Genomic DNA, 26,210 nt, shown 5'->3' on the forward strand with positions numbered 1-26,210 from the left:
CTGATAACAAGTTCAAACAGGTGCCATTAATACAGGTAACGAGTGGAGGACAGAGGAGCCTCTTAAAGAAGAAGTTACAGGTCTGTGAGAGCCAGAATTCTTGCTTGTTTGTAGGTGACCAAATACTTATTTTCCACCATAATTTGCAAATAAATTCATTACATTTTTTTTAAAATTCTCATTCTCAAAATGTTTTTTCTCATTTTGTCTGTCATAGTTGAAGTGTACCTATGTTGAAATTACAGGCCTCTCTCATCTTTTTAAGTGGGAGAACTTGCACAATTAGTGGCAGACTAAATACTTTTTTTCCCCACTGTATTTAGGGTAATATATGAACTTTACATTGAACCATAACGTTAGCTCAGCTATTGGTTAGCATAGCTGTGGGCCAGGTGTTTTGTGTCCTGGATTTCTCTGTTGTCTTTTTGCCTGGATTTAGCTTACATTTTTTTAAACTTGCAAACATACAAGGACAAATCTCTCCATTACTAACCGCAAGACTAAGGTTTTACCATGTTTTTGTGTTCCCAACTGTGAACATAACAGGATTACAGAGTGAACATCTTCCTGAGGTAGCGATGGAACGATCCCAGACTCAAGCTACCTCGGGACTTTAAGTCTGACTCGCTCACCGTGGATCCAAAGATGTTCAAATGCCTGTAGAAACCAGATCTGTTCTTCGCTAACGAGAAGAGTGACAACTTCCACGACGTCACCCAGGAAAACATTCTCCTCTTCATCTTCCGCAATGGTGACGTACTCATCAGTATGAGGTGAGTGTTACATTTATGTATTTTAGAAGAGAAACTTGTTGAACTTGAAGCATTCATGTGTATTGCTAATCGTCCTATGGGGAAGAGGGGGATGAAACATTTAATTTGGCATTTACGGGGGGGGCGGGGTGTATTTCTGATTTTCCTTCTATACAAACTGTAACTCAGTAAAATCTTTGAATTTGTTGTTTATTTTTGTTCAGTATAAAAGCAAATAGTATTTCAACCACATAAATAGGCCTATTAATCACAGCTGAACTGACAGAAACATGTTGGGATGTTTTCATGGCTTTCTATTTTCCGTAAAACTGGTCAAATTGATGATATATGGACATTTTGACAATTCTTTCCAGTTTTTTTAAAGAAATAAAAATTTTCGATTTTGATTTTTTTTTAATGCAATTGCATTTTGACCATGGTCAGTAAGTGTTTTTGCTCCACGAAAGAAGCAGAGACGACAGAACCAACGTCAACTATATTCAAGCATTCATTAAATTATTTATTACATTATTCTGGTGAGCAAGGGTTTATTTCGTTTTCTACGGCAACATACTGTATATTGGCAGAAGATAAGCTGTATGTATCTAGTTATAGGCAAGTTGACTAAAGACAAAGCCTACCAAATGTCAGAAATTAGAATCAGAAACCTCTTAATCTGTCAAATTGTTCTGCTGTCTCTGACTGTAACCTACAGCACATTTTCTCTATTAAGGGAAGGGAAAGGAAAGGGGATACCTAGTCAGTTGTATTAGCGGGATAAGGTTTGGTACGGGCCTCATTTTCCCTTCATCACATAGTACATAGTCGGGTGGTTGTGGATGGGTTATTAGCAATTGCGGGCAGGTGTGGATGAGCAAATGGCTGACCCGCGCACCACTAACACACACACAGACACACATTATTGCAAGCATCCCCCCCCCCCCCCCCCCCCCCCCTTCAGATGCCCACCATTTCCACTCTACCAGCTGGTTACAACTACTCTACTAGCTGGGTGGTCTTCCCTCACCCACTCTCTTTTTCTTCTCTCACTGCTAGTTTGTATTTTCCCACAGTACTCCACTCCACTTCACCCAGCCCAAAGATTAGCACATTAAAAATGCTTTCCCCCACTAATACAGTCCGATGTTCATCTCCCCAGTCAGTTCTCCCTCTACTTGCTCCCCATCTGTCAAGACTTAGCCTCTGCTGAGTCCCCAACAACCGGATGTTCCGGTTTTTGGGGGAAATGTAATGGGAGCCTGTGACACGACTTCTACTTTTGGACGTTAACAAAGCGACACTCCATCTTAACAACAAATTTACTAGATTGGTTGAACAGTGCAGAAGCGAACCTCCTCCAACATTTGTCTTCTTGTCAAGACCAGTATGTTGGGGATCTAGTTTCAGTCGCTTCTTTTACGCCTGCTATGTTAGGTTCTTCTAGACATGACATTAGTATTTTCCTTATAATCACCTGACAAGGTGGCACTAGATGTTGTAACTACAGTATCTGGATAGGATGATGTTTAGTTTTGAACCTCACAGTCTCAAGTACTGAAGCTTGGCTGCTTGACTGCTTAATTCCGATCCCATATTGGATGCCCCACACATGTATTTTCATGTCACACAGGGCTAAAAGCTCGGAGTCACTCCCTAAGCTTACTGTGTTTGTAATGATCTACTGTAATGTGTGTACTGTGTATACACAGGATTGGATGGAGAAAGCTGTAAAAATACTAAAGTAACACCACCCTTTTCAGTGGTGTTGCATACCTCTAGAGTCTGGAGCACCCAAAAACAAAGCTTTCATGTGCAACTGGAAGGCTGGGAAATAAATATGCAACTCCGTCTCTGCTCATGCACAATAAAGGCGTCGCTTGCATTAAGAATTTATTTCCGGAGCCGACAAAAAAGCTTTTAAGAGTGGGAGGAACCGTCATTTTCAATCATTCAGCACACTCCATTGTCTCTGAAATGATGAAATAGAGGCCCAAATTCTGCTGAATAATGTAGCTTTGCGGTATTCATGAACAGATTTTGGGGGAAAGAGTTTTAGAAGTCTGACTCCCCAGCAGCTCTATCTCCATCTAGCTCATACTTAAATTCAAGGACACTGACATTTTTTTTATATATTTTTCACATCAGTTTGACCAGTCTATACCATTTAAGAAACAATTGCAATGAACAGATGATAATTCCATTTATTTGCATACTTGTGGTTCTGCATTTTCTGTTCCCAGGTTGTGTGTCACTCAATCCTGTCCCCTGGACCTGACCCTGTTTCCCATGGATACGCAGCGCTGTAAGATGCAACTGGAGAGCTGTGAGTAACTGATAATGACTCAGTTTTACATGACCATATATGGTATCCGTTAGAGAAGGAGCTCGTTATAGTTATTCCTGAATTCATGTGAAAGGAATTTTTCAATTAGAGACAAGGGTATTTTACAAATGTTCCATCCTGAGAATAAATCACTTTTCCCCCGGTTAACCCGGTATTTCCCGCCAAAACCGTAAGTGTCATTAAAAAGCATTATAAAGCATATAAATAGGCCTATGTCTGGATTTGATTAGAGCTTTGATTGAAAATTCAAGCTTGATGCTAGCGGAGTCTTATGAGCCATATATTAAATATATTTAATGAGCCCAAGCCCAAAAAAGCCCAAATAATTGTGCCGTTATCCATTAAATACTGTATATGTTGTAGGCTACAGTACATAGTCTATCGGTAAATAGCCCACCCAATATTACCTACCTCATCCCCATACTGTTTATATTTATTTACTTTTCTTCTCTTTTGCACACCAGTATCTCTACCTGTACATGACCATCTGATCAAATCAAATCAAATTGTATTTGTCACATACACATGGTTAGCAGATGTTAATGTGAGTGTAGCGAAATGCTTGTGCTTCTAGTTCCAACAGTGCAGTAAAGTGACATAGTTTAAAGTGGCTAGTGATACATGTATTACATAAAGATGCAGTAGATGATATAGAGTACAGTATATACGTATACATATGAGAAATAATGTAGGGTGTGTAAACATTATATTAAGTAGCATTGTTAAAAGTGGCTAGTGATATATTTTACATCAATTCCCATCAATTCCCATTATTAAAGTGGCTGGAGTTGAGTCAGTGTGTTGGCAGCAGCCACTCAATGTTAGTGGTGGCTGTTTAACAGTCTGATGGCCTTGAGATAGAAGCTGTTTTTCAGTCTCTCGGTCCCAGCTTTGATGCACCTGTACTGACCTCGCCTTCTGGATGATAGCACGGTGAACAGGCAGTGGATCGGGTGGAGGTTGTCCTTGATGATCTTTATGATCTTCCTGTGACATCGGGTGGTGTAGGTGTCCTGGAGGGCAGGTAGTTTGCCCCCGGTGATGCGTTGTGCAGACCTCACTACCCTCTGTATCACCGCCGTACCAGGCGGTGATACAGCCCGACAGGATGCTCTCGATTGTGCATCTGTAGAAGTTTGTGAGTGCTTTTGGTGACAAGCCGAATTTCTTCAGCCTCCTGAGGTTGAAGAGGCGCTGCTGCGCCTTCTTCCCAATGCTGTCTGTGTGGGTGGACCAATTCAGTTTGTCTGTGATGTGTACGCAGAGGAACTTAAAACTTACTACCCTCTCCACTACTGTTCCATCGATGTGGATAGGGGGGTGTTCCATCTGCTGTTTCCTGAAGTCCACAATCATCTCCTTAGTTTTGTTGACGTTGAGTGTGAGGTTATTTTCCTGACACCACACTCCGAGGGCCCTCACCTCCTCCCTGTAGGCCGTCTGGTCAATGTTGGTAAACAAGCCTACCACTGTTGTGTCGTCCGCAAACTTGATGATTGAGTTGGAGGCGTGCGTGGCCACGCAGTCGTGGGTGAACAGGGAGTACAGGAGAGGGCTCAGGACGCAATCCTGTGGGGCCCCAGTGTTGAGGATCAGCGGGGTGGAGATGTTGTTACCTCCCCTCACCACCTGGGGGCGGCCCGTCAGTAAGTCCAGTACCCAGTTGCACAGGGCGGGGTCGAGACCCAGGGTCTCGAGCTTGATGACGAGTTTGGAGGGTACTATGGTGTTAAATGCTGAGCTGTAGTCGAGTGTGGGCAGTGTGCAGTGTGGTTGAGATTGCATTTTTTTGCATTTGGGCAGTAAGCAAATTGGAGTGGGTCTAGGGTGTCAGGTAGGGTGGAGGTGATATGGTCCTTGACTAGTCTCTCAAAGCACTTCTTGATGACGGAAGTGAGTGCTACGGGGCGGTAGTCGTTTAGCTCAGTTACCTTAGCTTTCTTGGGAACAGGAACAATGGTGGCCCTCTTGAAGCATGTGGGAACAGCAGACTGGTATAGGGATTGATTGAATATGTCCGTAAACACACCGGCCAGCTGGTCTGCGCATGCTCTGAGGGCGCGGCTGGGGATGCCGTCTGGGCCGGCAGCCTTGCGAGGGTTAACACGTTTAAATGTCTTACTCACCTCGGCTGCAGTGAAGGAGAGTCCGCATGTTTTCGTTGCAGGCCGTGTCAGTGGCACTGCATTGTCCTCAAAGCAGGCAAAAAAGTTATTTAGTCTGCCTGGGAGCAGGACATCCTGGTCCGTGACTGGGCTGGATTTCTTCCTGTAGTCCGTGATTGACTGTAGACCCTGCCACATGCCTCTTGTGTCTGAGCCGTTGAATTGAGATTCTACTTTGTCTCTATACTGACGCTTAGCTTGTTTGATTGCCTTGCGGAGGGAATAGCTACACTGTTTGTATTCGGTCATGTTTCCGGTCACCTTGCCCTGATTAAAAGCAATGGTTCGCGCTTTCAGTTTCACTTGAATGCTACCATCAATCCACGGTTTCTGGTTTGGGAATGTTTTAATCGTTGCTATGGGAACGACATCTTCAACGCACGTTCTAATGAACTCGCTCACCGAATCAGCGTATTCGTCGATGTTGTTGTTTGACGCAATACGAAACATATCCCAGTCCACGTGATGGAAGCAGTCTTGGAGCGTGGAATCAGATTGGTCGGATCAGTGTTGAACAGACCTCAGCGTGGGAGCTTCTTGTTTTAGCTTCTGTCTGTAGGCAGGGAGCAACAAAATGGAGTCGTGGTCAGCTTTTCCGAAAGGAGGGCGGGGGAGGGCCTTATATGCATCGTGGAAGTTAGAATAGCAATGATCCAAGGTTTTACCAGCCCTGGTTGCGCAACCGATATGCTGATACAATTTAGGGAGTCTTGCTTTCAGATTAGCCTTGTTAAAATCCCCAGCTACAATGAATGCAGCCTCCGGATATGTGGATTCCAGTTTGCAAAGAGTCAAATAAAGTTTGTTCAGAGCCATCGATGTCGCTGCTTGGGGGGGAATATATACGGCTGTGATTATAATCGAAGAGAATTCCCTTGGTAGATAATGCGGTCGACATTTGATTGTGAGGAATTCTAAATCAGGTGAACAGAAGTACTTGAGTTCCTGTATGTTGTTGTGACCACACCACGTCTCGTTAACCATAACGCGTACGCCCCAACCCCTCTTCTTAACAGGAAGATGTTTGTTTCTGTCGGCGCGATGCGTGGAGAAACGAGCTGGCTGCACCGACTCCGATAGCATCTCTCGAGTGAGCCATGTTTCCGTGAAGCAAAGAACGTTACAGTCCCTGATGTCCCTCTGGAATGCTACCCTTGCTCAGATTTCATCAACCTTGTTGTCAAGAGACTGGACATTGGCGAGAAATATGCTAGGGAGTGGTGCACGATGTGCCCGTCTCCGGAGTCTGACCAGAAGACCGCTTCGTTTCCCTCTTTTACGAAGTCGTTTTTTTGGGTCGCAGGCTGGGATCCATTCCGTTGTCCTGGGTGAAAGGTAGAACACAGGATCCACTTCGCGAAAGTCATATTCTTGGTCGTACTGATGGTGAGTTGACGCTGCTCTTATATTCAGTAATGAAACCTAAGATGACCTGGGGTACCAATGTAAGAAATAAAAATCTGCATAGTTTCCTAGGAACGCGAAGCGAGGTGGCCATCTCTGTCGGCGCCGGAAGCATATAATTTATCACTCCAGTGTTAATCTGCAAAATTGTAATTATTCGCCTACCTCCTCATGCCTTTTGCACACAATGTATATAGACTCTCTTTTTTTTCCACTGTGTTATTGACTTGTTTACTCCATGTGTAACTCTGTGTTGTCTGTTCACACTGCTATGCTTTATCTTGGCCAGGTCGCAGTTGTAATTGAGAACGTGTTCTCAACTATCCTACCTGGTTAAATAAAGGTGAAATAAAAAAATAAAAAAATGACGCACAACAGAAAAAACATAAAAGCCCATAGATGTAGCTGGGTATATGCTCTTTTGTGTAAATAAATGAAACTACTGTAGCCAGTAGGCTAATCCTTTTCAGTGTGAACTGTATTACTGTACTATATTGTATTATATGGACTGGAATTATGCACTGTTCAAACCATGATTAAGCACGGAGAGAAAGAACATGGGATTCTGGTGCAGCACATGCGGCCTACAAAGTTACAAGTATAGGCTAGCAAATTTTATTTTAATTTTGAAAGATAATAGGGCCTATTTGTATAATTAGTAGGCTGACGCATGTATACCTTTCATAATATTTCCCTTAATGTTATTAGTCTAGTAGGCTCTTTCACTCTTTATTATTGCTTCATTCCATCCTTGCTTTCAACAGTTAAATTAAATCAGGTCCGTTGTCCTTATCTCCATCATTCAAATGACATCCTTGAATATTATAGGACTAGAATTAGATGGAGAAGGCTTTAACTTCTCTTCACGATTCAATAGTTAGGGGTCTGAATAAATAACTGATATAGCCTAAAGCCATTGCATGTTCGCTCTTCTTTCAAAGTACCTGTGATTTCCTATTGGCTGCTGTTTTTAACATTCAGCAAACAATCGTCTTTTGGTATAAGAAATGCTAAAAATGTCCTGCACGCTATTCTAGTCTAGCTTTTCCTGCATGGGACTCCAAGAGCTAAGGTGCGTTTTTTAAGGAGAGGCCAGCGGAGCACAAGTAAATGCATATTGCTCAAGAGACAGAGGCCATCAGTTAGAAGCTTATTATGCATAACTCATCATTAATTAGATCATTATAAGACTAATACTGAATTGAATGGATTACCTGAAAGAGGTAGGCTGGGACATCAATATATAGGGCTATATATCAGTAGAACGTGATGATCTATTTTGGATGCAATTTGAATGGAATTGATGGAGAGAGAAAAAGACTGCGAGAGAGTGCTCGTGCGTGCACTGATTTTAAAGCTACGATATTCGAGTGATAGGCTGTTTTTAAAACTCAGCAGCATCCATTTTTTAAAATTATAATCTTTACAACAACAAAAAAGAGGTGACCCCGAAAGCCAGATGGAGATGGGTAAATTAAATACACATTCTGTCTTTATATTATAGACCAGGGATCATCTAGATTCAGCCTCCAGCCAATTTTTCTTGAGCAGATGGTCAGGGGCCGGAACATAATAAAACAAATATTTTTAGACTGTAAATTGACCGCAAGAAGTCTAAAAAGATATTATATTTGACTAAATCATAATCATTTCAAACCTTGATTACATTTGGGGACATCGCCCTGTGTAGGGTGCTGTCTTTTGGACGGGACGTTAAAAGAAGTGTCCTGACTCTCTGTGGTCATTCAACAGCACTTATTGTAAGACTAGGGGTGTAATTGCTAAATTTCCAACCTGGCCACACTCCATCATTGGCACTTAATCATCCCCCTCATTCCTAATTGGCGTACACAACCGGTCAAAGGTTTTAGAACACCTACTCATTCAAGGGTTTTGAATGAGTAGGTGTTCTAGAATAATAGTGAAGTCATCAAAACTATGGAATCATGTAGTAACCAAAAAAGTGTTAAACAAATCAAAATATATTTTATAATTGAGATTCTTCAAATAGCCACCCTTTGCCTTGATGATAGCTTTACACACTTTTGGTATTCTCTCAACCAGCATCACCTGGAATGCTTTTCCAGCAGTCTTGATTTCGCACATATGCTGAGAACTTGTTGGCTGCTTTCCTTCACTATGCAGTCCGACTCATCCCAAACCATCTCCATTTGGTTGATGTCGGGGGATTGTGGAGGCCAGCTCATCTGATGCAGCACTCCATCATTCTACTTCTTGGTCAAATAGCCCTTACACAGTGGACATGTGTTGGGTTATTGTCCTTTTGAAAAACATATCATAGTCCTACTAAGCCAAACCAGATGGGATGGCGTATCGCTGCAGATTGCTGTGGTAGCCATGTTGGTTAAGTCTGTCTTGAATTCTAAATAAATCACAGACAGTGTCACCAGCAAAGCACCCTCACACCACAACACCATCTCTTCCATGCTTTACATTGGGAAATACACATGCAGAGATCATCCGTTCACCCACACCACGTCTCACAAAGCCACGGCGATTGGAACCAAAAATTTCAAATTTGTGCTCTAGACCAAAGGACAACTTTCCACCGGTCTAATGTCCATTGTGCGTGTTTCTTGGACCAAGCAAATTTCTTTTTCTTATTGGTGTCCTTTAGTAGTGGTTTCTTTGCAGCAATTTGACCATGAAGGCCTGATTCACACGTTCACCTCTGAACAGTTTATGTTGATGTGTATGTTACTTGAAATCTTTGAAGCATTTATTTGGGCTGCAATTTCTGAGGCTGGTAACTCTAATGAAATGATCCTCTGCAGCAGAGGTAACTCTGGGTCTTCCATTCCTGTGGCGGTCCTCATGAGAGCCAGTTTCATCATAGCGCTTGATGGTTTTTGTGACTGCACTTGAAGAAAGTTATTGAAATTTTCCGTATTGATTGATCTTCATGTCTTAAAGTAATAATGAACTGTCATGTGTCTTTTCTTATTTGAGCTGTTTTTGCCATAATATCCCCCCCCCTCCCCACACACACACCTTGTCACAACACCTTGGCTCAAACTCATTTAAGAAGACACACCTGTTAATTGTTATGTGTTCCAGGTGACTACAGTGGTTCCTCCTTTAAAAGGTTTGTCATACTGCAGCACACATTGCTGGCTGCTGCAGAATTCTATGGCATGTTATTTAATTGTCAGTCATTTTTACCATTAATGCAAGTTAGTGCTAGTTTGACCACCAGAGGGCATCTTTGAGAAACATTTGATCGTCTTCAATAATGGCATTACTAGAGAATTGAAAACCTTTTTTTTTTACCTTTATTTAACTAGGCAAGTCAGTTAAGAACAAATTCTTATTTTCAATGACAGCCTACGAACAGTGTGTACCTTGTCAGCTCGGGGATTTGAACTTGCAACCTTTCGGTTACTAGTCCAACTCTCTAGCCACTAGGCAACCCTGCCGCTATGAACACAGTATATGGGGTTGATTTTAAGAAATCTAGCTTCATTCATTTGATTAATGTTATGGTGTTTCTATTCCAAGAAAAACAAAAAACAAAACCCCCAAGGTTTCCGTCAGATGGAATGGAAAATATGGCGCTGTACAACGTGACGGTCGGGAGTAGGCTACAGTACTAATAGCATAAGAGGATTATAATTCATATCTAAGGGGCATAACATTTCCACGCCCTAATTGTAGTCTAACCAATACCCAAACGGAGATTCAGTGAAAATAAAAATCTAATTGATTTATCAAGACCAGTCTCCATGCTTGTTTCATAGCAGCGTGAAACAATATTGAAATAGTTATTGCTTCAAATCCTATTGCTTCTAACTTCAATATGCTTTTTAAATAAATATGGGTGGAACAGAAAATATGGCGATGTACAACGTGACGGTCGGGAGTACGCTACAGTACTGGGCTATTCAGCTAAAGAATCCCTGTGTTGTGTGGGCACGCAGGAGACCGGGGTTCTTCCCCTGATTGGGAGTAAGGAGTAGGCTGTCCTTGTAAATAAGAATTTGTTCTTCACTGACTTGCCTAGTTAAATAAAGGTTACACTAAGAACATAACATTTCAACACTATAATTGTAGTCTAACCAATAGCCAAACGGAGATTCAGTAAAAATAAAAATCTCATTGATTTACCAAGTCCCCATGCTTGTCTCAGCGCAGCACGAAGCGGTGCTAAAATAGTTGTAGGCTATTGCTTTAAATCCTATTCCTTCTAATTTCAACATGCTCTTTAAATAAATAAGACCTATACCACTTTTAATATCATAAGATAATATATAACGATACTTGAGGTTATTTCGTTGTTGTTTTTTTAATGAAAGTGAGCGATTGTAATATGAATAAAGGGTCAAATAATATTTGTAAGGGCCAAAACATTTATTTCTGTTTTTATTTAACCCTAACCCAATGGGACTCCCAATCACGGTCGGATGTGATACATAATAATAATTATTATAATTTTGTTTTTTGTTTTGTTTCGTTTTGTCTTTTCTGTTGGATTAAATTGAAATTTCAACCAATCATGGCCAGTTGTGATACAGCCAACCTAACTAAGAAATACATTCTCTCTCTACCTTTCTTCTATGCACGTGTATTGTCCAGCTACCTGCTAATATCCATAATGGCGCTGTACAACGTGACCGTGTGTGTTTCGAAAGAGTATTTTCAAGTAAGCAACCATTTGTTTACCTTCATTAGACAACCTTGTTCCAATATTTGTGTAATTCATTGGTATTTATTACCTTAATAATTCGTTATGGATCCATAACTGAATAAACATCGGCATTTTGAAAGAGTATTTTTTTATTATTTTTATTAACGAAAGCATAAAGATGCTGATGAAGAAATACAGTACTGTCTAGTAAATGCTTTTACATTTGGATAATAAAGCATTTAAAGCATTTTTAAGATATAAGCCACCTGCATTTGTTTATTAGCCTATAGCAGAACAGCATAACGATCCGGACGGCTCTTTCTGTTCCTGGTGAGCAGTTGGTCAAGTTCTGTTGTCAGAAGAGGACTGGAAATTTCAGGGTGAACCGACGACCTGATGAACCCGCCAGGTGTGTTGACTCTGCCTGTCGGAGGTGGAGTTCCAGAGCTCACAGTTGTGCCTGGCATGGATTGTGACTCCATCTCATTCCTCGCCCTCTTCAATGCGTCATTCTCTGCCTGGCTCTGGACCAATGGATCAGCTGTCACCCGTATCTCTGCCCTCAGATTATGTTTCTCTTTCTGCTGGTCTGCCTTCAATGACTTGATCTCGGTCTTCAAAGTTTGAATCTGATCCATGTGCAGCTTCATCAGATGAACAGAATGGTACCGCCCTGAGCCCCCATCTATTATAGTGGCCTATGATAGAAACGGTAGATCAATTAAAAATGAAATGTGACTACAACACACAAATGCTGCATACACATTTTAAGAGTCTAGCAAAACAAACCTTTTTCATGGCAATCATGCAGTTTTTTTTCGGTGTGGCCCATTGTCCAGCCCTTTGTCCACTTATCTCCACGGTTGGTTGTCGGCATGGTTGTATGCTCTGAAAAAATACACTTTCACACCTACAGTAGCCGGGCTATAAAGAGTCTATTGTCCTGCTAATCGGTCTACAAGTGTTTGAAATACCTGTTTTCAAAATGCACCAGCTGTCCATCACTACTGTAAATAAAAACACAGCATCTTGTTTAAGTTCTTTGTAACCACGTCACAAATAATTTGTATCTACGTTTCCAATTACTTTTAGAGTTTGGATTTAAGTATAATGTGACGCGTTTAGTGGGAGGTCTAATGATTAAAAAAAATACATATATTATTTGCTCTCCAAATTCATATCTAAAGGGCATTTTTTACACATTTTTCACACCATTATTAGTGACATTGTTTTAGTTTGAAAATGAAGACTGGCACTAAGAACAGCGGGTACATTTCCCAAGTCAGCGCCATTATTAGTGCAATGCCCCCTTAAAGTGTTGCTCTGTGCTACCCAGTGGGGCAGGGTGGGGGTCCACCACCGCCTGCTCTGCGATGCAGTGTCTGCTGCGCCACTAAGGCGCAGTACAATGTGACTGGCCGGGAGTAGGCTACAATACTACAGAGACACAGTAGTGCCTTGGGACCCATAGCATAATCAGTTCTCTAACTCCCCCTTGCACTGGTCTGGAGCAATGAAGCAATGACGCAGGGTACCGTACTAAACCACACGTTACCTCTCAGTCCCGCAGCATAATCACAAAACTTTTAGTGGAGCAACCACTGTACCTCCATAAAGCTGGTTGAGGGAATGCCAAGAGTGTGCAAAGCTGTCATCTAGGCAAAGGGTGGCTATTTGAAGAATCTCATTTATAAAATATATTTTGATTTGTTTTAGACTTTTTTGGTTACTACATGATTCCATATGTGTTATTTAATAGTTTTGATGTCTTCACTATTATTCTACAATGTAGAAAATAGTAAAAATACTGAAAAAACGTTGAATGAGTAGCTGTTCTTAAATCTTTGACTGGTAGTGTATATTACTCCTCACCTCTCCACCTGATGGCTGATGTGTGGTGAGCATTCTGGCACAAAATTGGTGGTGGATGAGGTGAGTTTCCCTCACCTATGTAAAGCGCTTTGAGTACCTCAGTTGATAGAAAAGCTCTATATAAATCTAATGTTTAATTATTATTATTTCTATACGGTCACATATTTCTGTATTATGCTTGGGAATACTTGGGAACAGAGTTTCCTAAACTAAAATTAATTGGAGCTGAAATCCTGGTGTTTTTATAGTATTTTATGTACAACAATGAAAATGGCCAAATAAAACCACACGCGGGCCAAATTCAGCCTGCGGGCCACCAGTTGGGTAACCCTGTTATAGACTATGCTGCAGCAAATGTAGGCTTACCTGTCACAAGAAAAAAAGTTACCATGGTGATAGATCTACATGCATTGTGAACTGCGCTCCAATCTGAGATGGGCTGTCTGTCCCACCCTGATGATTCATCATGCAGATGCTGTAGATAAGCCAGATTTAGACATTGCATATAATTGAACAGTTCCATTTCACGCCCATGCTCTTCATTTAAATAATTGATTATCATGCCCCGTTATCTCGCTGTTATTTATCCCAGGGAAAGGGAGTAGTTTTGGGTGGTAAGTCCCGGTAACCGGGTTCCCGCCATTCAACCCGATTTAGAGACCAATTTGTTTAATTTATAACCAGTTTATCACTGTTTTAGTATGCATTGTTGTTACTGTCTGTACTGTCTTATGTCTTGTGATGTCTTTCCTGTTGTGTCTTTCCTGTCTTGTTTTATTTATTTAGAGCTGCACTTGCCCTTCACCACTTCTCAGGCCGTAATCGTAAATAAGATTTTTTTCTTAACGGACTAGCCTGGTTTAAAAAAACAACACTAGTAAAATCTATAGGACATGTAAATCTGCCTATATTTCATGTTTGTAAGTAATTGAAAATGACTACTGGAAAAAGCATCTTCTAAGCAGAGTTTGATTACTATTATTTGAAAAATGTACTTCAAACAACATTGAGATATAGTGTAATCATGCCTGGAGATGGAGATGGAGATTTATGGATGGAGATTTATACATAGTATTATATAGTATTAACTGTTGTTTATGACGATGATGTGTGTGGGTGTGTTTGCACGTGCGTTTGCCTGTGTACGCGTGCCTATGGATGCTTCTCTGTGTGTGAATTCGTCTGTCTGTGTCTACAGTTGGCTATACAACAGATGACCTGCAGTTTATGTGGCAGTCAGGGGACCCTGTCCAGATGGAGGAGATCGCCCTGCCCCAGTTTGATATCAAACAGGAGGATATAGAGTATGGCAACTGCACCAAATTCTACGCAGGGACATGTATGCTCCTCATATGCATGCATATGTGAAACTGTGCTAACTACAGGTATAAGTCATGATTACTTGTCATATGCATGTATGTATAAATGCCGTTATTTTTAAGGAATATGCGAATGAAACCATATTGGTCTAATTGATTTTACTGATGCCAGACTCCCCCTTGCATTTGGTTGCACAGTGAGAAATCCTTTGAACCAATGAACTTCAAGTCTCCTGATTAAGCTTTGCCATAAATTGGAGTGTCAGAGACCTACATGTGCTTGGCTTAAGAATGTAAAGGCTCTGGATTTTCCCTTTTCATCTATTCATTAATTATTCCCTGTGAGTTCAAATGTTTTACGTGGCTCAATACTAACGCTAATAATAATAATTTGTTCAACTTTTATAGCGCTATTAATTAAATAAATCTCAAACTGCTTTAAAGAAAAACAAAAGACAAGCAATATAGAAAAACAACGATATCATTCATGAGACAGAAGGTAATTTTGAGGGTCGGGAAAGTGCATGCTTGAGTGGTCAACGGGGGGAGGTGTTCAAAGGGGGAGAGCGACCAAAGATGGTCTCTGTAGCAAGGGGCTAGCATGGTGTAATTAAGGTGTCTCTCCGCCCTGTGTGGCTTCTCCATAGTAGGACTCAGATGAAGTTTGAGCTCAGCCACTGCAATTCATGGAATCCGTAGCTTGTGAAGAGGGCACGAAAAACCTATTCCCCCTAAGGAGACTGAAAAGACTTGGCATGGGTCCTCAGATCCTCAGAAGGTTATATCACTGCCTGGTGTGGCAACTGTTCGGCGTCTGACCGCAAGGCACTACAGAGGGTAGTGCGAACGGCCCAGTACATCACAGGGCCAAGCTACCTGCCATCCAGGATCTCTATACCAGGAGGTGGCAGAGGAACGCCCTAAAAATTGTCAAAGACTCCAGCCACCCTAGTCATAGACTGTTCTCTCTGCTACCGCACGGTCCAAGGGGCTTCTAAACAGCTTCTACCCCCAAGCCATAAGACTGCTGAACATCTAATCAAATAGCTACCCAGACTATTTGCATCGCCACCCCCTTCTCGCCCTTTTTTACACTACTGCTACTCTCTGTTATCATCTATGCATTGTCACTTTAATAACTCTACCTACATGTACATAGTCTCGTTATTGTTATTTTACTGCTGCTCTTTAATTACTTGTTACTTTTATTTCTTATTCTTATCCATATTTTTTAAAACTGCATTGTTGGTTAAGGGCTTGTAAGTAAGCATTTCACTGTAAGGTCTACTACACCTGTTATATTCCGTGCATGTGACTAAAATTTGATTTGATTTACTCCTTCACTTTTACCAAACTAAAGCACCTACTTAGTTGAAGCCACGGCAGTCACGTGGCGCCAAAACACAAACCACATTTCAATAATGTGGGGGCGTATGCCTTATGGCTAACGAGACATGGTGTGATGAAAGAAACATACAGGAACTCAAATCCTTCTGTTCACCTGATTTAGAATTCCTCACAATCAAATGTAGACCGCATTATCTACCAAGATAATTCTCTTCGATTATAATCACAGCCGTATATATTCCCCCGAAGCAGACACATTGATGCCTCTGAACTAACTTTATTTGACTCTTTGCAAACTGGAATCCATTTATCCGGAGGCTGCATTCATTGTAGCTGGGGATTTTAACAAGGCTAATCTGAAAACAAGACTCCCTAAATTTTATCAGCATATCGATTGCGCAACCAGGGGTGGAAAGACCTTGGATCATTGTTACTCTAACTTCCGCGACGCATATAAGGCCCTGCCCCGCCCCCCTTTCGGAAAAGCTGACCACGACTCCATTTTGTTGATCCCTGCCTACAGACAGAAACTAAAACAAGAGGCTCCCACGCTGTCCAACGCTGGTCCGACCAAGCTGACTCCACACTCCAAGACTGCTTCCATCACGTGGACTGGGACATGTTTCATATTGCGTCAGACAACAACATTGACGAATACGCTGATTCGGTGTGCGAGTTCATTAGAACGTACGTTGAAGATGTCATTCCCATAGCAACGATTAAAACATTCCCTAACCAGAAACCGTGGATTGATGGCAGCATTCGCGTGAAACTGAAAGCGCAAACCACTGCTTTTAATCAGGGCAAGGTGTCTGGTAACATGACCGAATACAAACAGTGCAGCTATTCCCTCCCCAAGGCTATCAAACAAGCTAAGCGTCAGTACAGAGACAAAGTAGAATCTCAATTCAACGGCTCAGACACAAGAGGTATGTGGCAGGGTCTACAGTCAATCACGGACTACAGGAAGAAATCCAGCCCAGTCACGGACCAAGAGTAGCCTTGTAACGTAGTATTCCATACGATCCTCATTACTGCATCACTGTATGTAGCTAACTAGCTTTGGCCAAAGCTTTATTGGTGTTTTTTTACACTTGTCCTGCACTTGCACGTGGAAGAATTAAATAGTTGCCCTCATGCTCAATGCCTGGAGATATTAAAACCTTGATAGGTCACACTTCGCTAAAGCACTTTAAAAACCCAGGCCTTTTTTTCACTTGTCAGTGTGAGAACCAAAATGCTAACACTAAAAACAAAGCAGCGATTGTCACTGGAGACTAGCATAGCGCCAATAGCGAAAGGCCTACACAGTTAGCACTCAGTTTGAACACAACCCCAGCACACTCATACAGGGGAGCAACGCAGCTGGCAGTGAGGCTGACCTTTTTAATGGGATTGTTGTGACGAACCAGCGAGACACAAAGATCACCGTTGTCTGTGACCGGTGGGAGCCTGTTCTATGGCAGCCCCCCCTTAACATGGCATGAAGATCACACAGTGAGACTGGAGGTGGGTGAACAACCTCAGTCTGTCCTCCCGAAACCCCTACAGGGTCTCAAAGCCTGGTTAAAGTATGATTCCTTCTCTTTCAAATACTTTGTTTGATTGAGCCTGTTTGAGTGCCAGAAGGGCAGGGGTTTGCACTTCTGTGACTATTCCATTGGTTCCATTTCTCCGGGCAAGCTGTTTGGACCCCAGGAAGAATAGCTTCTGCCTTGGCAAAAGCTAATGGAGATCCTAATAAAATACTAAACACAAGCTCTATTGAAGGGAAAGGTAGAGCGAGTAGCCAGGAAACATGGTGTGAAAACGAATAGTTATGAATATAGCCAGCCTAGTCTCACAGACTAGATATATCGTAGTAAATGTACATATGCGTCACTTAAATTAGTATGATGTGTTACGTTTGGTATGATTACATAAGACAAAAGGTTACTTAAGCAAAGGGTGGATGGGTGGGCGTATAACGCAAACGTCAAGGAACCCAAAAGTTGCGAGTTCGAATCTCCTCATGGATAACTTTAACATTTTAGCTAATCAGCAACTTTTCAACTACTTAATACTTTTTAGTTACTAAGCAACTAGTTAGCATGTTAGCTATCCCTTCCCCTAACCTTAACCCTAACATTAACCCCTAAACCAGCTAGCGTTAGCCACCTAGCTAATGTTAGCGACCTAGCTGACCTAGCTAGAATTCGTAACACACTCATACATTTAGCAACATATCATACAAAATGGGTGATGGACATCCACAAATTAATGCATAACATACAAACCTAACATATCATACTAAATTAATTATTCGATTTACTTACAGATTAATACTAAATGCCTTGAGACCAGGTTGATATATATAAACTGTGGGGCCTTATATGCAGGTGTGTGCCTTTCCAAATCATGTCCAATCAATGTAATTTACCACAGGTGGAATCCCATCAAGTTGTAGAAATATCTCAAGGATGATCACAGGATTTACCTTAGCTCAATTTCGAGTCTCATAGCAAAGGGTCTGAATAGTAATGTAAAATATTGTGGGAGGTCTTTTGTTAGACTTCAGTACGGCTTTTGACATTATCGATCATAGTCTGTTGATGTCTGTTGAAAAACTTGTGTTATGGCTTTACACACCCTGCTATATTGTGGTTAAAGAGTTATCTGTCTAACAGAACACAGAGGGTGTTCTTTAATGGAAGCCTCTCCAACATAAACCAGGTAGAATCAGGAATTCCCCAGGGCAGCTGTCTAGGCCCATTACTTTTTTCAATCTTTACTAATGACATGCCAGTGTCTCTACGTATGTGTATGACTCAACACTATACACTTCAGCTATTACAGCGACTGAAATGACTGCAATGCTTAACAAAGAGCTGCAGTTAGTTTCTGAAAGGGTGGCAAAGAATACATTTGTCCTAAATACTTCAGAAACTAAAATCATTGTATTTGAGACAAATCATTCACTAAACCCTAAACCTCAACAAAATCTTGTGATAAATAATTAGGAAATTGATCAAGTTGAGGTGACTGTCATGGTCAAAACATGTTAATACAACAGTAGCTAAGATGGGGATAAGTCAGTTCATAATAAAGCATTGTTTTGCCTTTTTAACAACGCTGTCAATAAGGCAGGTCCCACCGGCTCTAGTTTTGTTGCACCTGGACTACTGTTTAGTCGTGTGGTACGGTACCACAAAGAGAAACCTCAGAAAATTACAATTGGCTCAACACAAGGCAGCATAGCTGGCCCTTAAATGAACACGCATGTTAAGGTGGAGGAGAGATTGACTTCATCACTACTTGTTTTTGTAAGAAATGTTGACATACTGAATGCACTGAGGTGTCTGTTTTTAAACTATTGGCACCTAGCTCGGACACCCATGCATACCACCAAAGTTCTCTTCACAGTCCCCAAGTTAAGAACAGACTATGGGAGGCGCACAGTACCACATAGAGCCATAGCTATGTGGAACTCTATTCCAAATCAGGTAACTGATGCAAGCAGCATAATCAGATTTAAAAACATAAAAATATGCCTTATGGAAAAGCGGAAACTGTGAAGAGACATACACACAGGCACAGACACACATACACATAAGACACTCTACACACACGTACATATGGATATTTTATTGCAAATATGTGATAGTGGAGTAGTGGCCTGACGGAAACACTAAATGTATTGGGTAAATTGTTATATACAATTTTAAATATTACATTTCATAACTGCCTTAATGTTGAAGGACCCCAGGAAGAGCAGCAGCTAATGGGAGATCCTTAATACAAAATACCAATCTTCATGCCCTAGAACTATGCTCAAGTAGCCGCCACACCTCTGGTGGAGTGAGCATGCACACCGCTAGGCAACCCTTGTCATTTGCTGTCATAGGCCCTGGGTTGATGACCCTCAGAATCCAATGATGGATTAGCAAAACAGACAAAAATCTGGCCAAGAACGCGGATATCCTTGGTTCTATCCATATCCGTGCATAAAGTGCATGCCGGACACAAGTGTTTCAACCTCCGTTGTTCACTAGAAGTAAACGGAGGAGGTGAGAATGGGAACAGCTCGAAAGCAAGGGACCTGTAAAGACATAAGCATTACCTTGGGAACAAAAACTGCATTATGCCGTAACCAGGTGCGAACTCCAAACAGGAAAGGTGTACGTGTGGACAACCCCCAACATGCTTGGCCGACACCAAGGCCATGAGAAAGGCAGTCTTGTATGAAAGGACTTTCAGGTCCACAGACTCCAATGGTTCAAATAAAGGCTCACACAAAGCGTCCAGGACCAAAGCCAGGTTCCAGATCAGTGCCATAGGCTTAGACACTGGCTTGGGCCGACACACGCCTTTCAGGAACCACACCACCAGTGTATGAGGCCCCGGGGTAGCACCCTCATTCCATACATGACAAGCTGAGATGGCTGCCAAATATACCTTAAATGTGGAAAAAGAAAGGCCCTGTTCAAAGAGCTCTTGCAACAACAACAAAATGTCCACCAAAGGAGAAATTCCTTTTCCCTGACACCAACCCTCAAACGTGCCACTTATATGTATACAACACCCTATATACTGACTGTACCATCGTACAGATGCACAATCGAGAGCATCCTGGTGGGCTGTATCACCGCCTGGTACGGCAACTGCTCCGCCCTCAACCGTAAGGCTCTCCAGAGGGTAGTGAGGTCTGCACAACGCATCACCGGGGGCAAACTACCTGCCCTCCAGGACACCTACACCACCCGATGTCACAGGAAGGCCATAAAGATCATCAAGGACATCAACCACCCGAGCCACTGCCTGTTCACCCCGCTATCATCCAGAAGGCGAGGTCAGTACAGGTGCATCAAAGCTGGGACCGAGAGACTGAAAAACAGTTTCTATCTCAAGGCCATCAGACTGTTAAACAGCCACCACTAACATTGAGTGGCTGTCGCCAACACACTGACACTGACTCAACTCCAGCCACTTTAATAATGGGAAATTATGTAAATATATCACTAGCCACTTTAAACAATGCTACCTTATATAATGTTACTTACCCTACATTATTCATCTCATATGCATACGTATATACTGTACTCTATATCATCGACTGTATCCTTATGTAATAGATGTATCACTAGCCACTTTAACTATGCCACTTTGTTTACATACTCATCTCATATGTATATACTGTACTCGATACCATCTACTGTATCTTGCCTATGCTGCTCTGTACCATCACTCATTCATATATCCTTATGTACATATTCTTTATCCCCTCACACTGTGTACAAGACAGTAGTTTTGGTATTGTTAGTTAGATTACTTGTTGGTTATTACTGCATTGTCGGAACTAGAAGCACAAGCATTTCGCTACACTCGCATTAACATCTGCTAACCATGTGTATGTGACAAATAAACTTTGATTTGATTTGATTTAATCATGTTCAAAGGAAAACCCGTAGACGTCAAATTCAACCTTTCAGGGGCCAAAACCCACATCTGCAGTGGTGGGTGCCAAACTCTCCCGTGCCCCCGACACAATAGATCCCAATAACATAGAACCCTCCACAGGTCCCCACCCAACAGGTGGATGATCTCCGGGATCCAGGGTTGTCTGGGCCAACAGGAAGTCACCAGAATCAACAACAGACCCTCTTAACGTACCTTCCGTTCTAATATCCGGCCCACACCGTGTTCGGGGACTTCGGCAACCAGTAACTTGCCCCCTACCTCGGCCTCCAGCTAGGGTCACAAGGTCTGCTTCTTCCCCCTGCGTCATTGAAGAGTCTACTTTCACCCTGCTCTCCTTTGACCCAGCATGGCATCTGTGCCAATATGTCCACCGCTGCCCAGAAGCACCAAAACAGTCAAAAACTGATATTGAAGCCCCCCCATCACCCATTATTTTGTTTCTCCTCGAAACGGCCTATAAGGACTCCATAGCCAAGCCAAACAACCTTATTGGTGTAACTGGCTCATCCAAATACATCCGCCTGTCCCTCCTCTGTAATCCGGGACAAAGTTAATCAGGGGTGGCACTGAGCCACTACCATCGCCCCCATACTTTTCCACAGCCAGGATAATACAGCGGGAAAGATGCAGCACTAAATCAGCCATAGCACGGATTGTGTCGGGTAGCTCTGAATCCGGCTTCTCCACCTCCACGGTCCTATTCAGCTACTGCAGCAAACCAACATGGTAAATCTGCAGCATTGTAACCACAATCAACGACCTGGCCGCCAACACTCATCCTGATACACTTTGTCCAGCTGATCTGCCGAGAACCAGCACTGTTTATTTGGAAGCAACATGCTAGGATTAGCCCCCTTCTTAACCTCTGGAGTTAAGTAAATTGCTTTCCATCCATTGGCTGTATGTAAACCAGTCCCGCCACCTCCATACCCTCTACATTCATGAAGTCTAAATAACCTGGTAGCACCAACATGGCTAAATGAAGGGAATCCCAGGTTAACTTTAGCTCATCAGGCTAAATCTTTAAACAGCGGTAAGCTACGCTTCACCACTGCAGGTCACGAGGTAAATACCTTCCCCCAAACCTGGAGGAACTTCACTGTGGGGGAGAAGATGGCCAATCCGCCCTCAGGTGATCTGCTGCCCTATGACACAGCTCCATCATAGGCGCATTAACCACCAATGGTTCACTCTCCCCCGCCAAATCCAAAGCCAGGGCTTTAGGCTGCCCCGGACTGATGTCATCCAATTCAGACTCTGAAAACTCTCTAGAGCTAACCAGGGATAGTATATTATCACCAGAATCCAGACTCTGAACAGCGCCAGAGAAACTGGAATGAGCCTCACCTCGGCTGGGATGACACCCCTATCAACTCCGACAACCACTGCTGATCCCTCCTGGCCTCACTCCTGAGTGTGTTTTCAACCCAGGCAAACAGGACCGCACTCGCGAGTATCTTAAATTGTCATTCTGAAACCACATGCCCTAAGGCGCGGTTGGAGGTCAGCCTTTTTGAACTTAGTCTTACACTGGCCATCTTACTAAAGTAAGGAAGCATTGGCTACACAAGCAGAGCAGCAATTAATGGGCTTTTAGCAAACACAAATCCTACACAAGTAAGGAAGCTTTAGCTACACAAGCAGAGCAAAAAGTTGTTGTTTTTTTTTTTTAGCAAAAACCAATACACAACACTCACAACATCTAGGGCATATAGCATGTAGCATGAGAGCTACTTTTTTAAAATTAAACATGTTGCAAGCTACAATAGTCCAATAGTGGCTAACTAGGGCTGCGAAAATATCAATGTTGCATTGTTTAGATAGTAGCTGGGAGATTGCAGTGTCTGATACTTGTGAGATTTGTTAACAAAAGTTTGCGGTGGGACACGTGAAATTTTGATGTACTTTCAGAATTGTTTGGCGAGCTACTCATGGGTGGGCTGCAAGCTACTTGGTTGTTCACAATCGACATGTTGGAGTCCCCTTATCTAGGGGGAGGAGTACGCACTGTTGCCACTAACAGACAACTAAGTCGGAGCCGAATCTCGTGGTCTTCGTGTGCTTGAAAAGTTTGGAAATTGCGTGACAGGAGCTGAAGAGCGAAGAAATTAAGAAATGAGTGCGAGCCCTGATTTATTATAGCCATGAAGGGGGCGGGCTCGGCATCCATTGGGCGTGATTTCAGTTTTCTTAAGGTGAATACGATTGGTCGTTGACTCCCCTAGTGTGTTATACCGAGTGCCCGACTGAACATGAGAGAGACTGTTTCAATGATGTTACTCCAAAGCAGATAACAAGGGAAAGAAACAGCAGTCTGTCTAGGAAGTGAGATACCATGGTTATTCACAAATGCAATTAAACAGCAGAGCTTTAGCAGATAGGGGGAAAGAGAGCGGAATCGGACAAAATGGAACACGCCAGGGGCTGCACCTCCTGTTCTGCTTCTGAAAAAAGATCCAAGAGGAAATAGCCTCCGGTATTAGACGAGTGTGAGAACATACACATTTAGCCTGGTATATAGGGTATCTTGATGATGATGCGTTCTCTCCCTCTGCTTGTCCTTAGTTAAACTCTTGGAAAAGACGTGTAGTTCATTATTATGATTTCATTCATAGACCGATGTAATGCAATGGTATTTAGCAATTATAGTTAGTTATCACAACAGTCATTTAGTAGTCATATTATTGTATACCCAAATACATTTTTAGATTACTTCATTATGAATCTGTGTTACCCTAACAGTAGCTTGAAAAACTTGGTACACTTTAGTTTGTGAATGTATATACTTATACAAGGGATGGCCAACATTAATCTGGTTGTGCAGGCTTTTCACACTCCTCTGTCCCCCCTTGTCTTTACTTCTCTAGGCTACTACACGTGTGTGGAGGTGATCTTCACCCTGAGGAGGCAGGTGGGCTTGTACATGATGGGAGTCTATGCCCCCACACTCCTCATCATGGTCCTCTCTTGGCTCTCATTCTGGATCAACCCTGATGCCAGCGCTGCCAGGGTCCCTCTGGGTAAGACCTCTGATCCCTATCCTAACCACTGACCGTAAAACCCCTATCCTAGCCTTACCCTGAAAGCAGTGATTCCTTGGTCCCTTTGGGTAACAGACAAGCCTGCATTAGTCTCCCATATCACTGTGGTGTTGTCTGTGGTGTTAGCTTCCAAATCCAAACTGAATCACTGCTTCACTGTTTCACTATTGTTTCGCTTCACTAATTGAAGCAATAGTGAAACGTAGTGTGATTCAGTTTGGATTTCGAGACTAGTCTTGACATATCGAGGCATCAAATGCAGCCTAATATTTGCCATCACTGCATGATGACATGATTGCTTTCCATTTTTTCATATAATCTAATCTCCCATGTTACTTTTTCACTGTCTGTCCGAGGGAGTGCAATGTGATTGGGACCACCCATTGTCCTTCCACTGTCACCCCTACGTGATACATAATAGATAATGATACCTTTTTATTTTGTATGGGTAACTCGCCTGGTCCATTGTCAACAAGCCTGCATGAGTTGGAAATGTCAACTTCTCACCCATTTGACGTCAAGTCACACAGTCCGATGGGTCTGGAAAGAGCTGTGTGGATAAGAGGACCATTCACCTCCAGCTGTTTGTCACTTTCATCCCATCCCGCCATTTCCTCTGGAGGGCCACCTCATGACACCTCAGTAAATGGGATCAGCAAAGGTCAGTCATCTCCCGCGTGTGACCATTTGACATATGTCATTCATTCATCTCTGTGAGTGTGTGTGTATGTTAGCGTACATGTTATTAAATGTCTGGAATACTTCCATACATGCTTCCTACTATGTGTGTCGGTTTCAGACTCATTTTTTTCCCACAATAAAGCGCCCCATCGGGGGCCAAGCGTCGGCAAAGCAAGCATTATGCTGTTTCAACAGAGCCAACATCTTCCTTGTCTTATGTAAAAATAGGCCATCTTACATGCTGTGATGAAAATGATTTCGGAGCAACGGTGAACTCGAATGGGTTTAGATAATCATCCGAAATAAGGACCCCGCTTTTATATAACGATTTTTATGCATACAACCACCTAGATTAAATGTTCATTTGGAGAAAAAAAATAAAACATAGCCCTCCGTTATCAGTGGCTAGTTGAGCCATCTTCCTCACTAGAATGAGAAAGGTAAAGCAGGTTTATAATTGGGCTCTTTGTACTGTAAATCCTGGGATATGGGCTTGTGAGTGTTTCATTACCACTGCCTAGTTTAGGTGATTCATATATCCATTATTATGTACTGTACACCAGGGGTATTCAATTCCAACTCTCAAGGGCTGCTGTGTCTTCTCCCTGCTATTTACCACTCACCTGGTTTAGATCAAAGTCTAGACCTCTGATTTAAAGGCAAGGATGAAAACGAATAAAATACTGCGATCCTCATGGTCTGAAGTTGAATCTCCTTGTCTGCTGTGCATTTTATGTCGCGCATTAGAGAGTCCATGGGGTCAAATGCTAATTTGAGATCCTAAGACAAATGTAGAAGTATCCCCAACGCTAAGCTATGCTCTCATTCCTTGAATGTTTAATTGACAAGGCCACATCTTCAACCCCATCCTGTTAACCTCCCAGGGATCCTCTCGGTGCTCTCCCTGTCTTCTGAGTGCACGTCCCTGGCCTCAGAGCTGCCCAAGGTGTCCTATGTGAAGGCCATCGACGTCTGGTTCATCGCATGTCTGCTGTTTGGCTTCGCCTCGCAGGTGGAGTATGCCATGGTGCAGGATGATGCTCAACAGCCCCAAGCGCATTGAGGCAGCGAAGGCCAAGATGGCGTCCAAGGCAAAGTGGAAGGAGAAGGCGGCGGGCAGGAACAACACGGTCAACGGCACCAGCGGGACGCCCTGTCATGTCAGCACACTGCAAGTGGGTGA

General features: G+C 42.6%; 1 protein-coding gene across 1 annotated transcript; it reads left to right on the forward strand.

Annotated features, from left to right (window-relative positions):
* Window positions 1-291: 291 nt before the first annotated feature.
* LOC110505129 (glycine receptor subunit beta-like) lies at window positions 292-26,210 on the forward strand. The gene is made up of 6 exons (XM_090219774.1): window positions 292-773; window positions 2,993-3,075; window positions 14,381-14,521; window positions 24,173-24,325; window positions 24,823-25,007; window positions 26,040-26,210. Exons 1-5 carry the CDS (start codon window positions 769-771, stop codon window positions 24,906-24,908), a joined length of 468 nt encoding a protein of 155 aa, XP_090075900.1. The 5' UTR covers window positions 292-768; the 3' UTR covers window positions 24,909-25,007; window positions 26,040-26,210.

Source organism: Oncorhynchus mykiss, chromosome 25 (assembly GCF_057628025.1).
Source record: "Oncorhynchus mykiss isolate SJ-2025 chromosome 25, ASM5762802v1, whole genome shotgun sequence".
Taxonomy (NCBI): Eukaryota; Metazoa; Chordata; class Actinopteri; order Salmoniformes; family Salmonidae; genus Oncorhynchus; species Oncorhynchus mykiss.

Excerpts from the sequence above, each read along its gene's own strand:
- LOC110505129 (XM_090219774.1), top strand. Across the intron at positions 3,076-14,380 it reads TAAGATGCAACTGGAGAGCT|TTGGCTATACAACAGATGAC; the intron begins GTGAGTAACTGA and ends CTGTGTCTACAG. Across the intron at positions 24,326-24,822 it reads CGCTGCCAGGGTCCCTCTGG|CCTGCATGAGTTGGAAATGT; the intron begins GTAAGACCTCTG and ends ATTGTCAACAAG.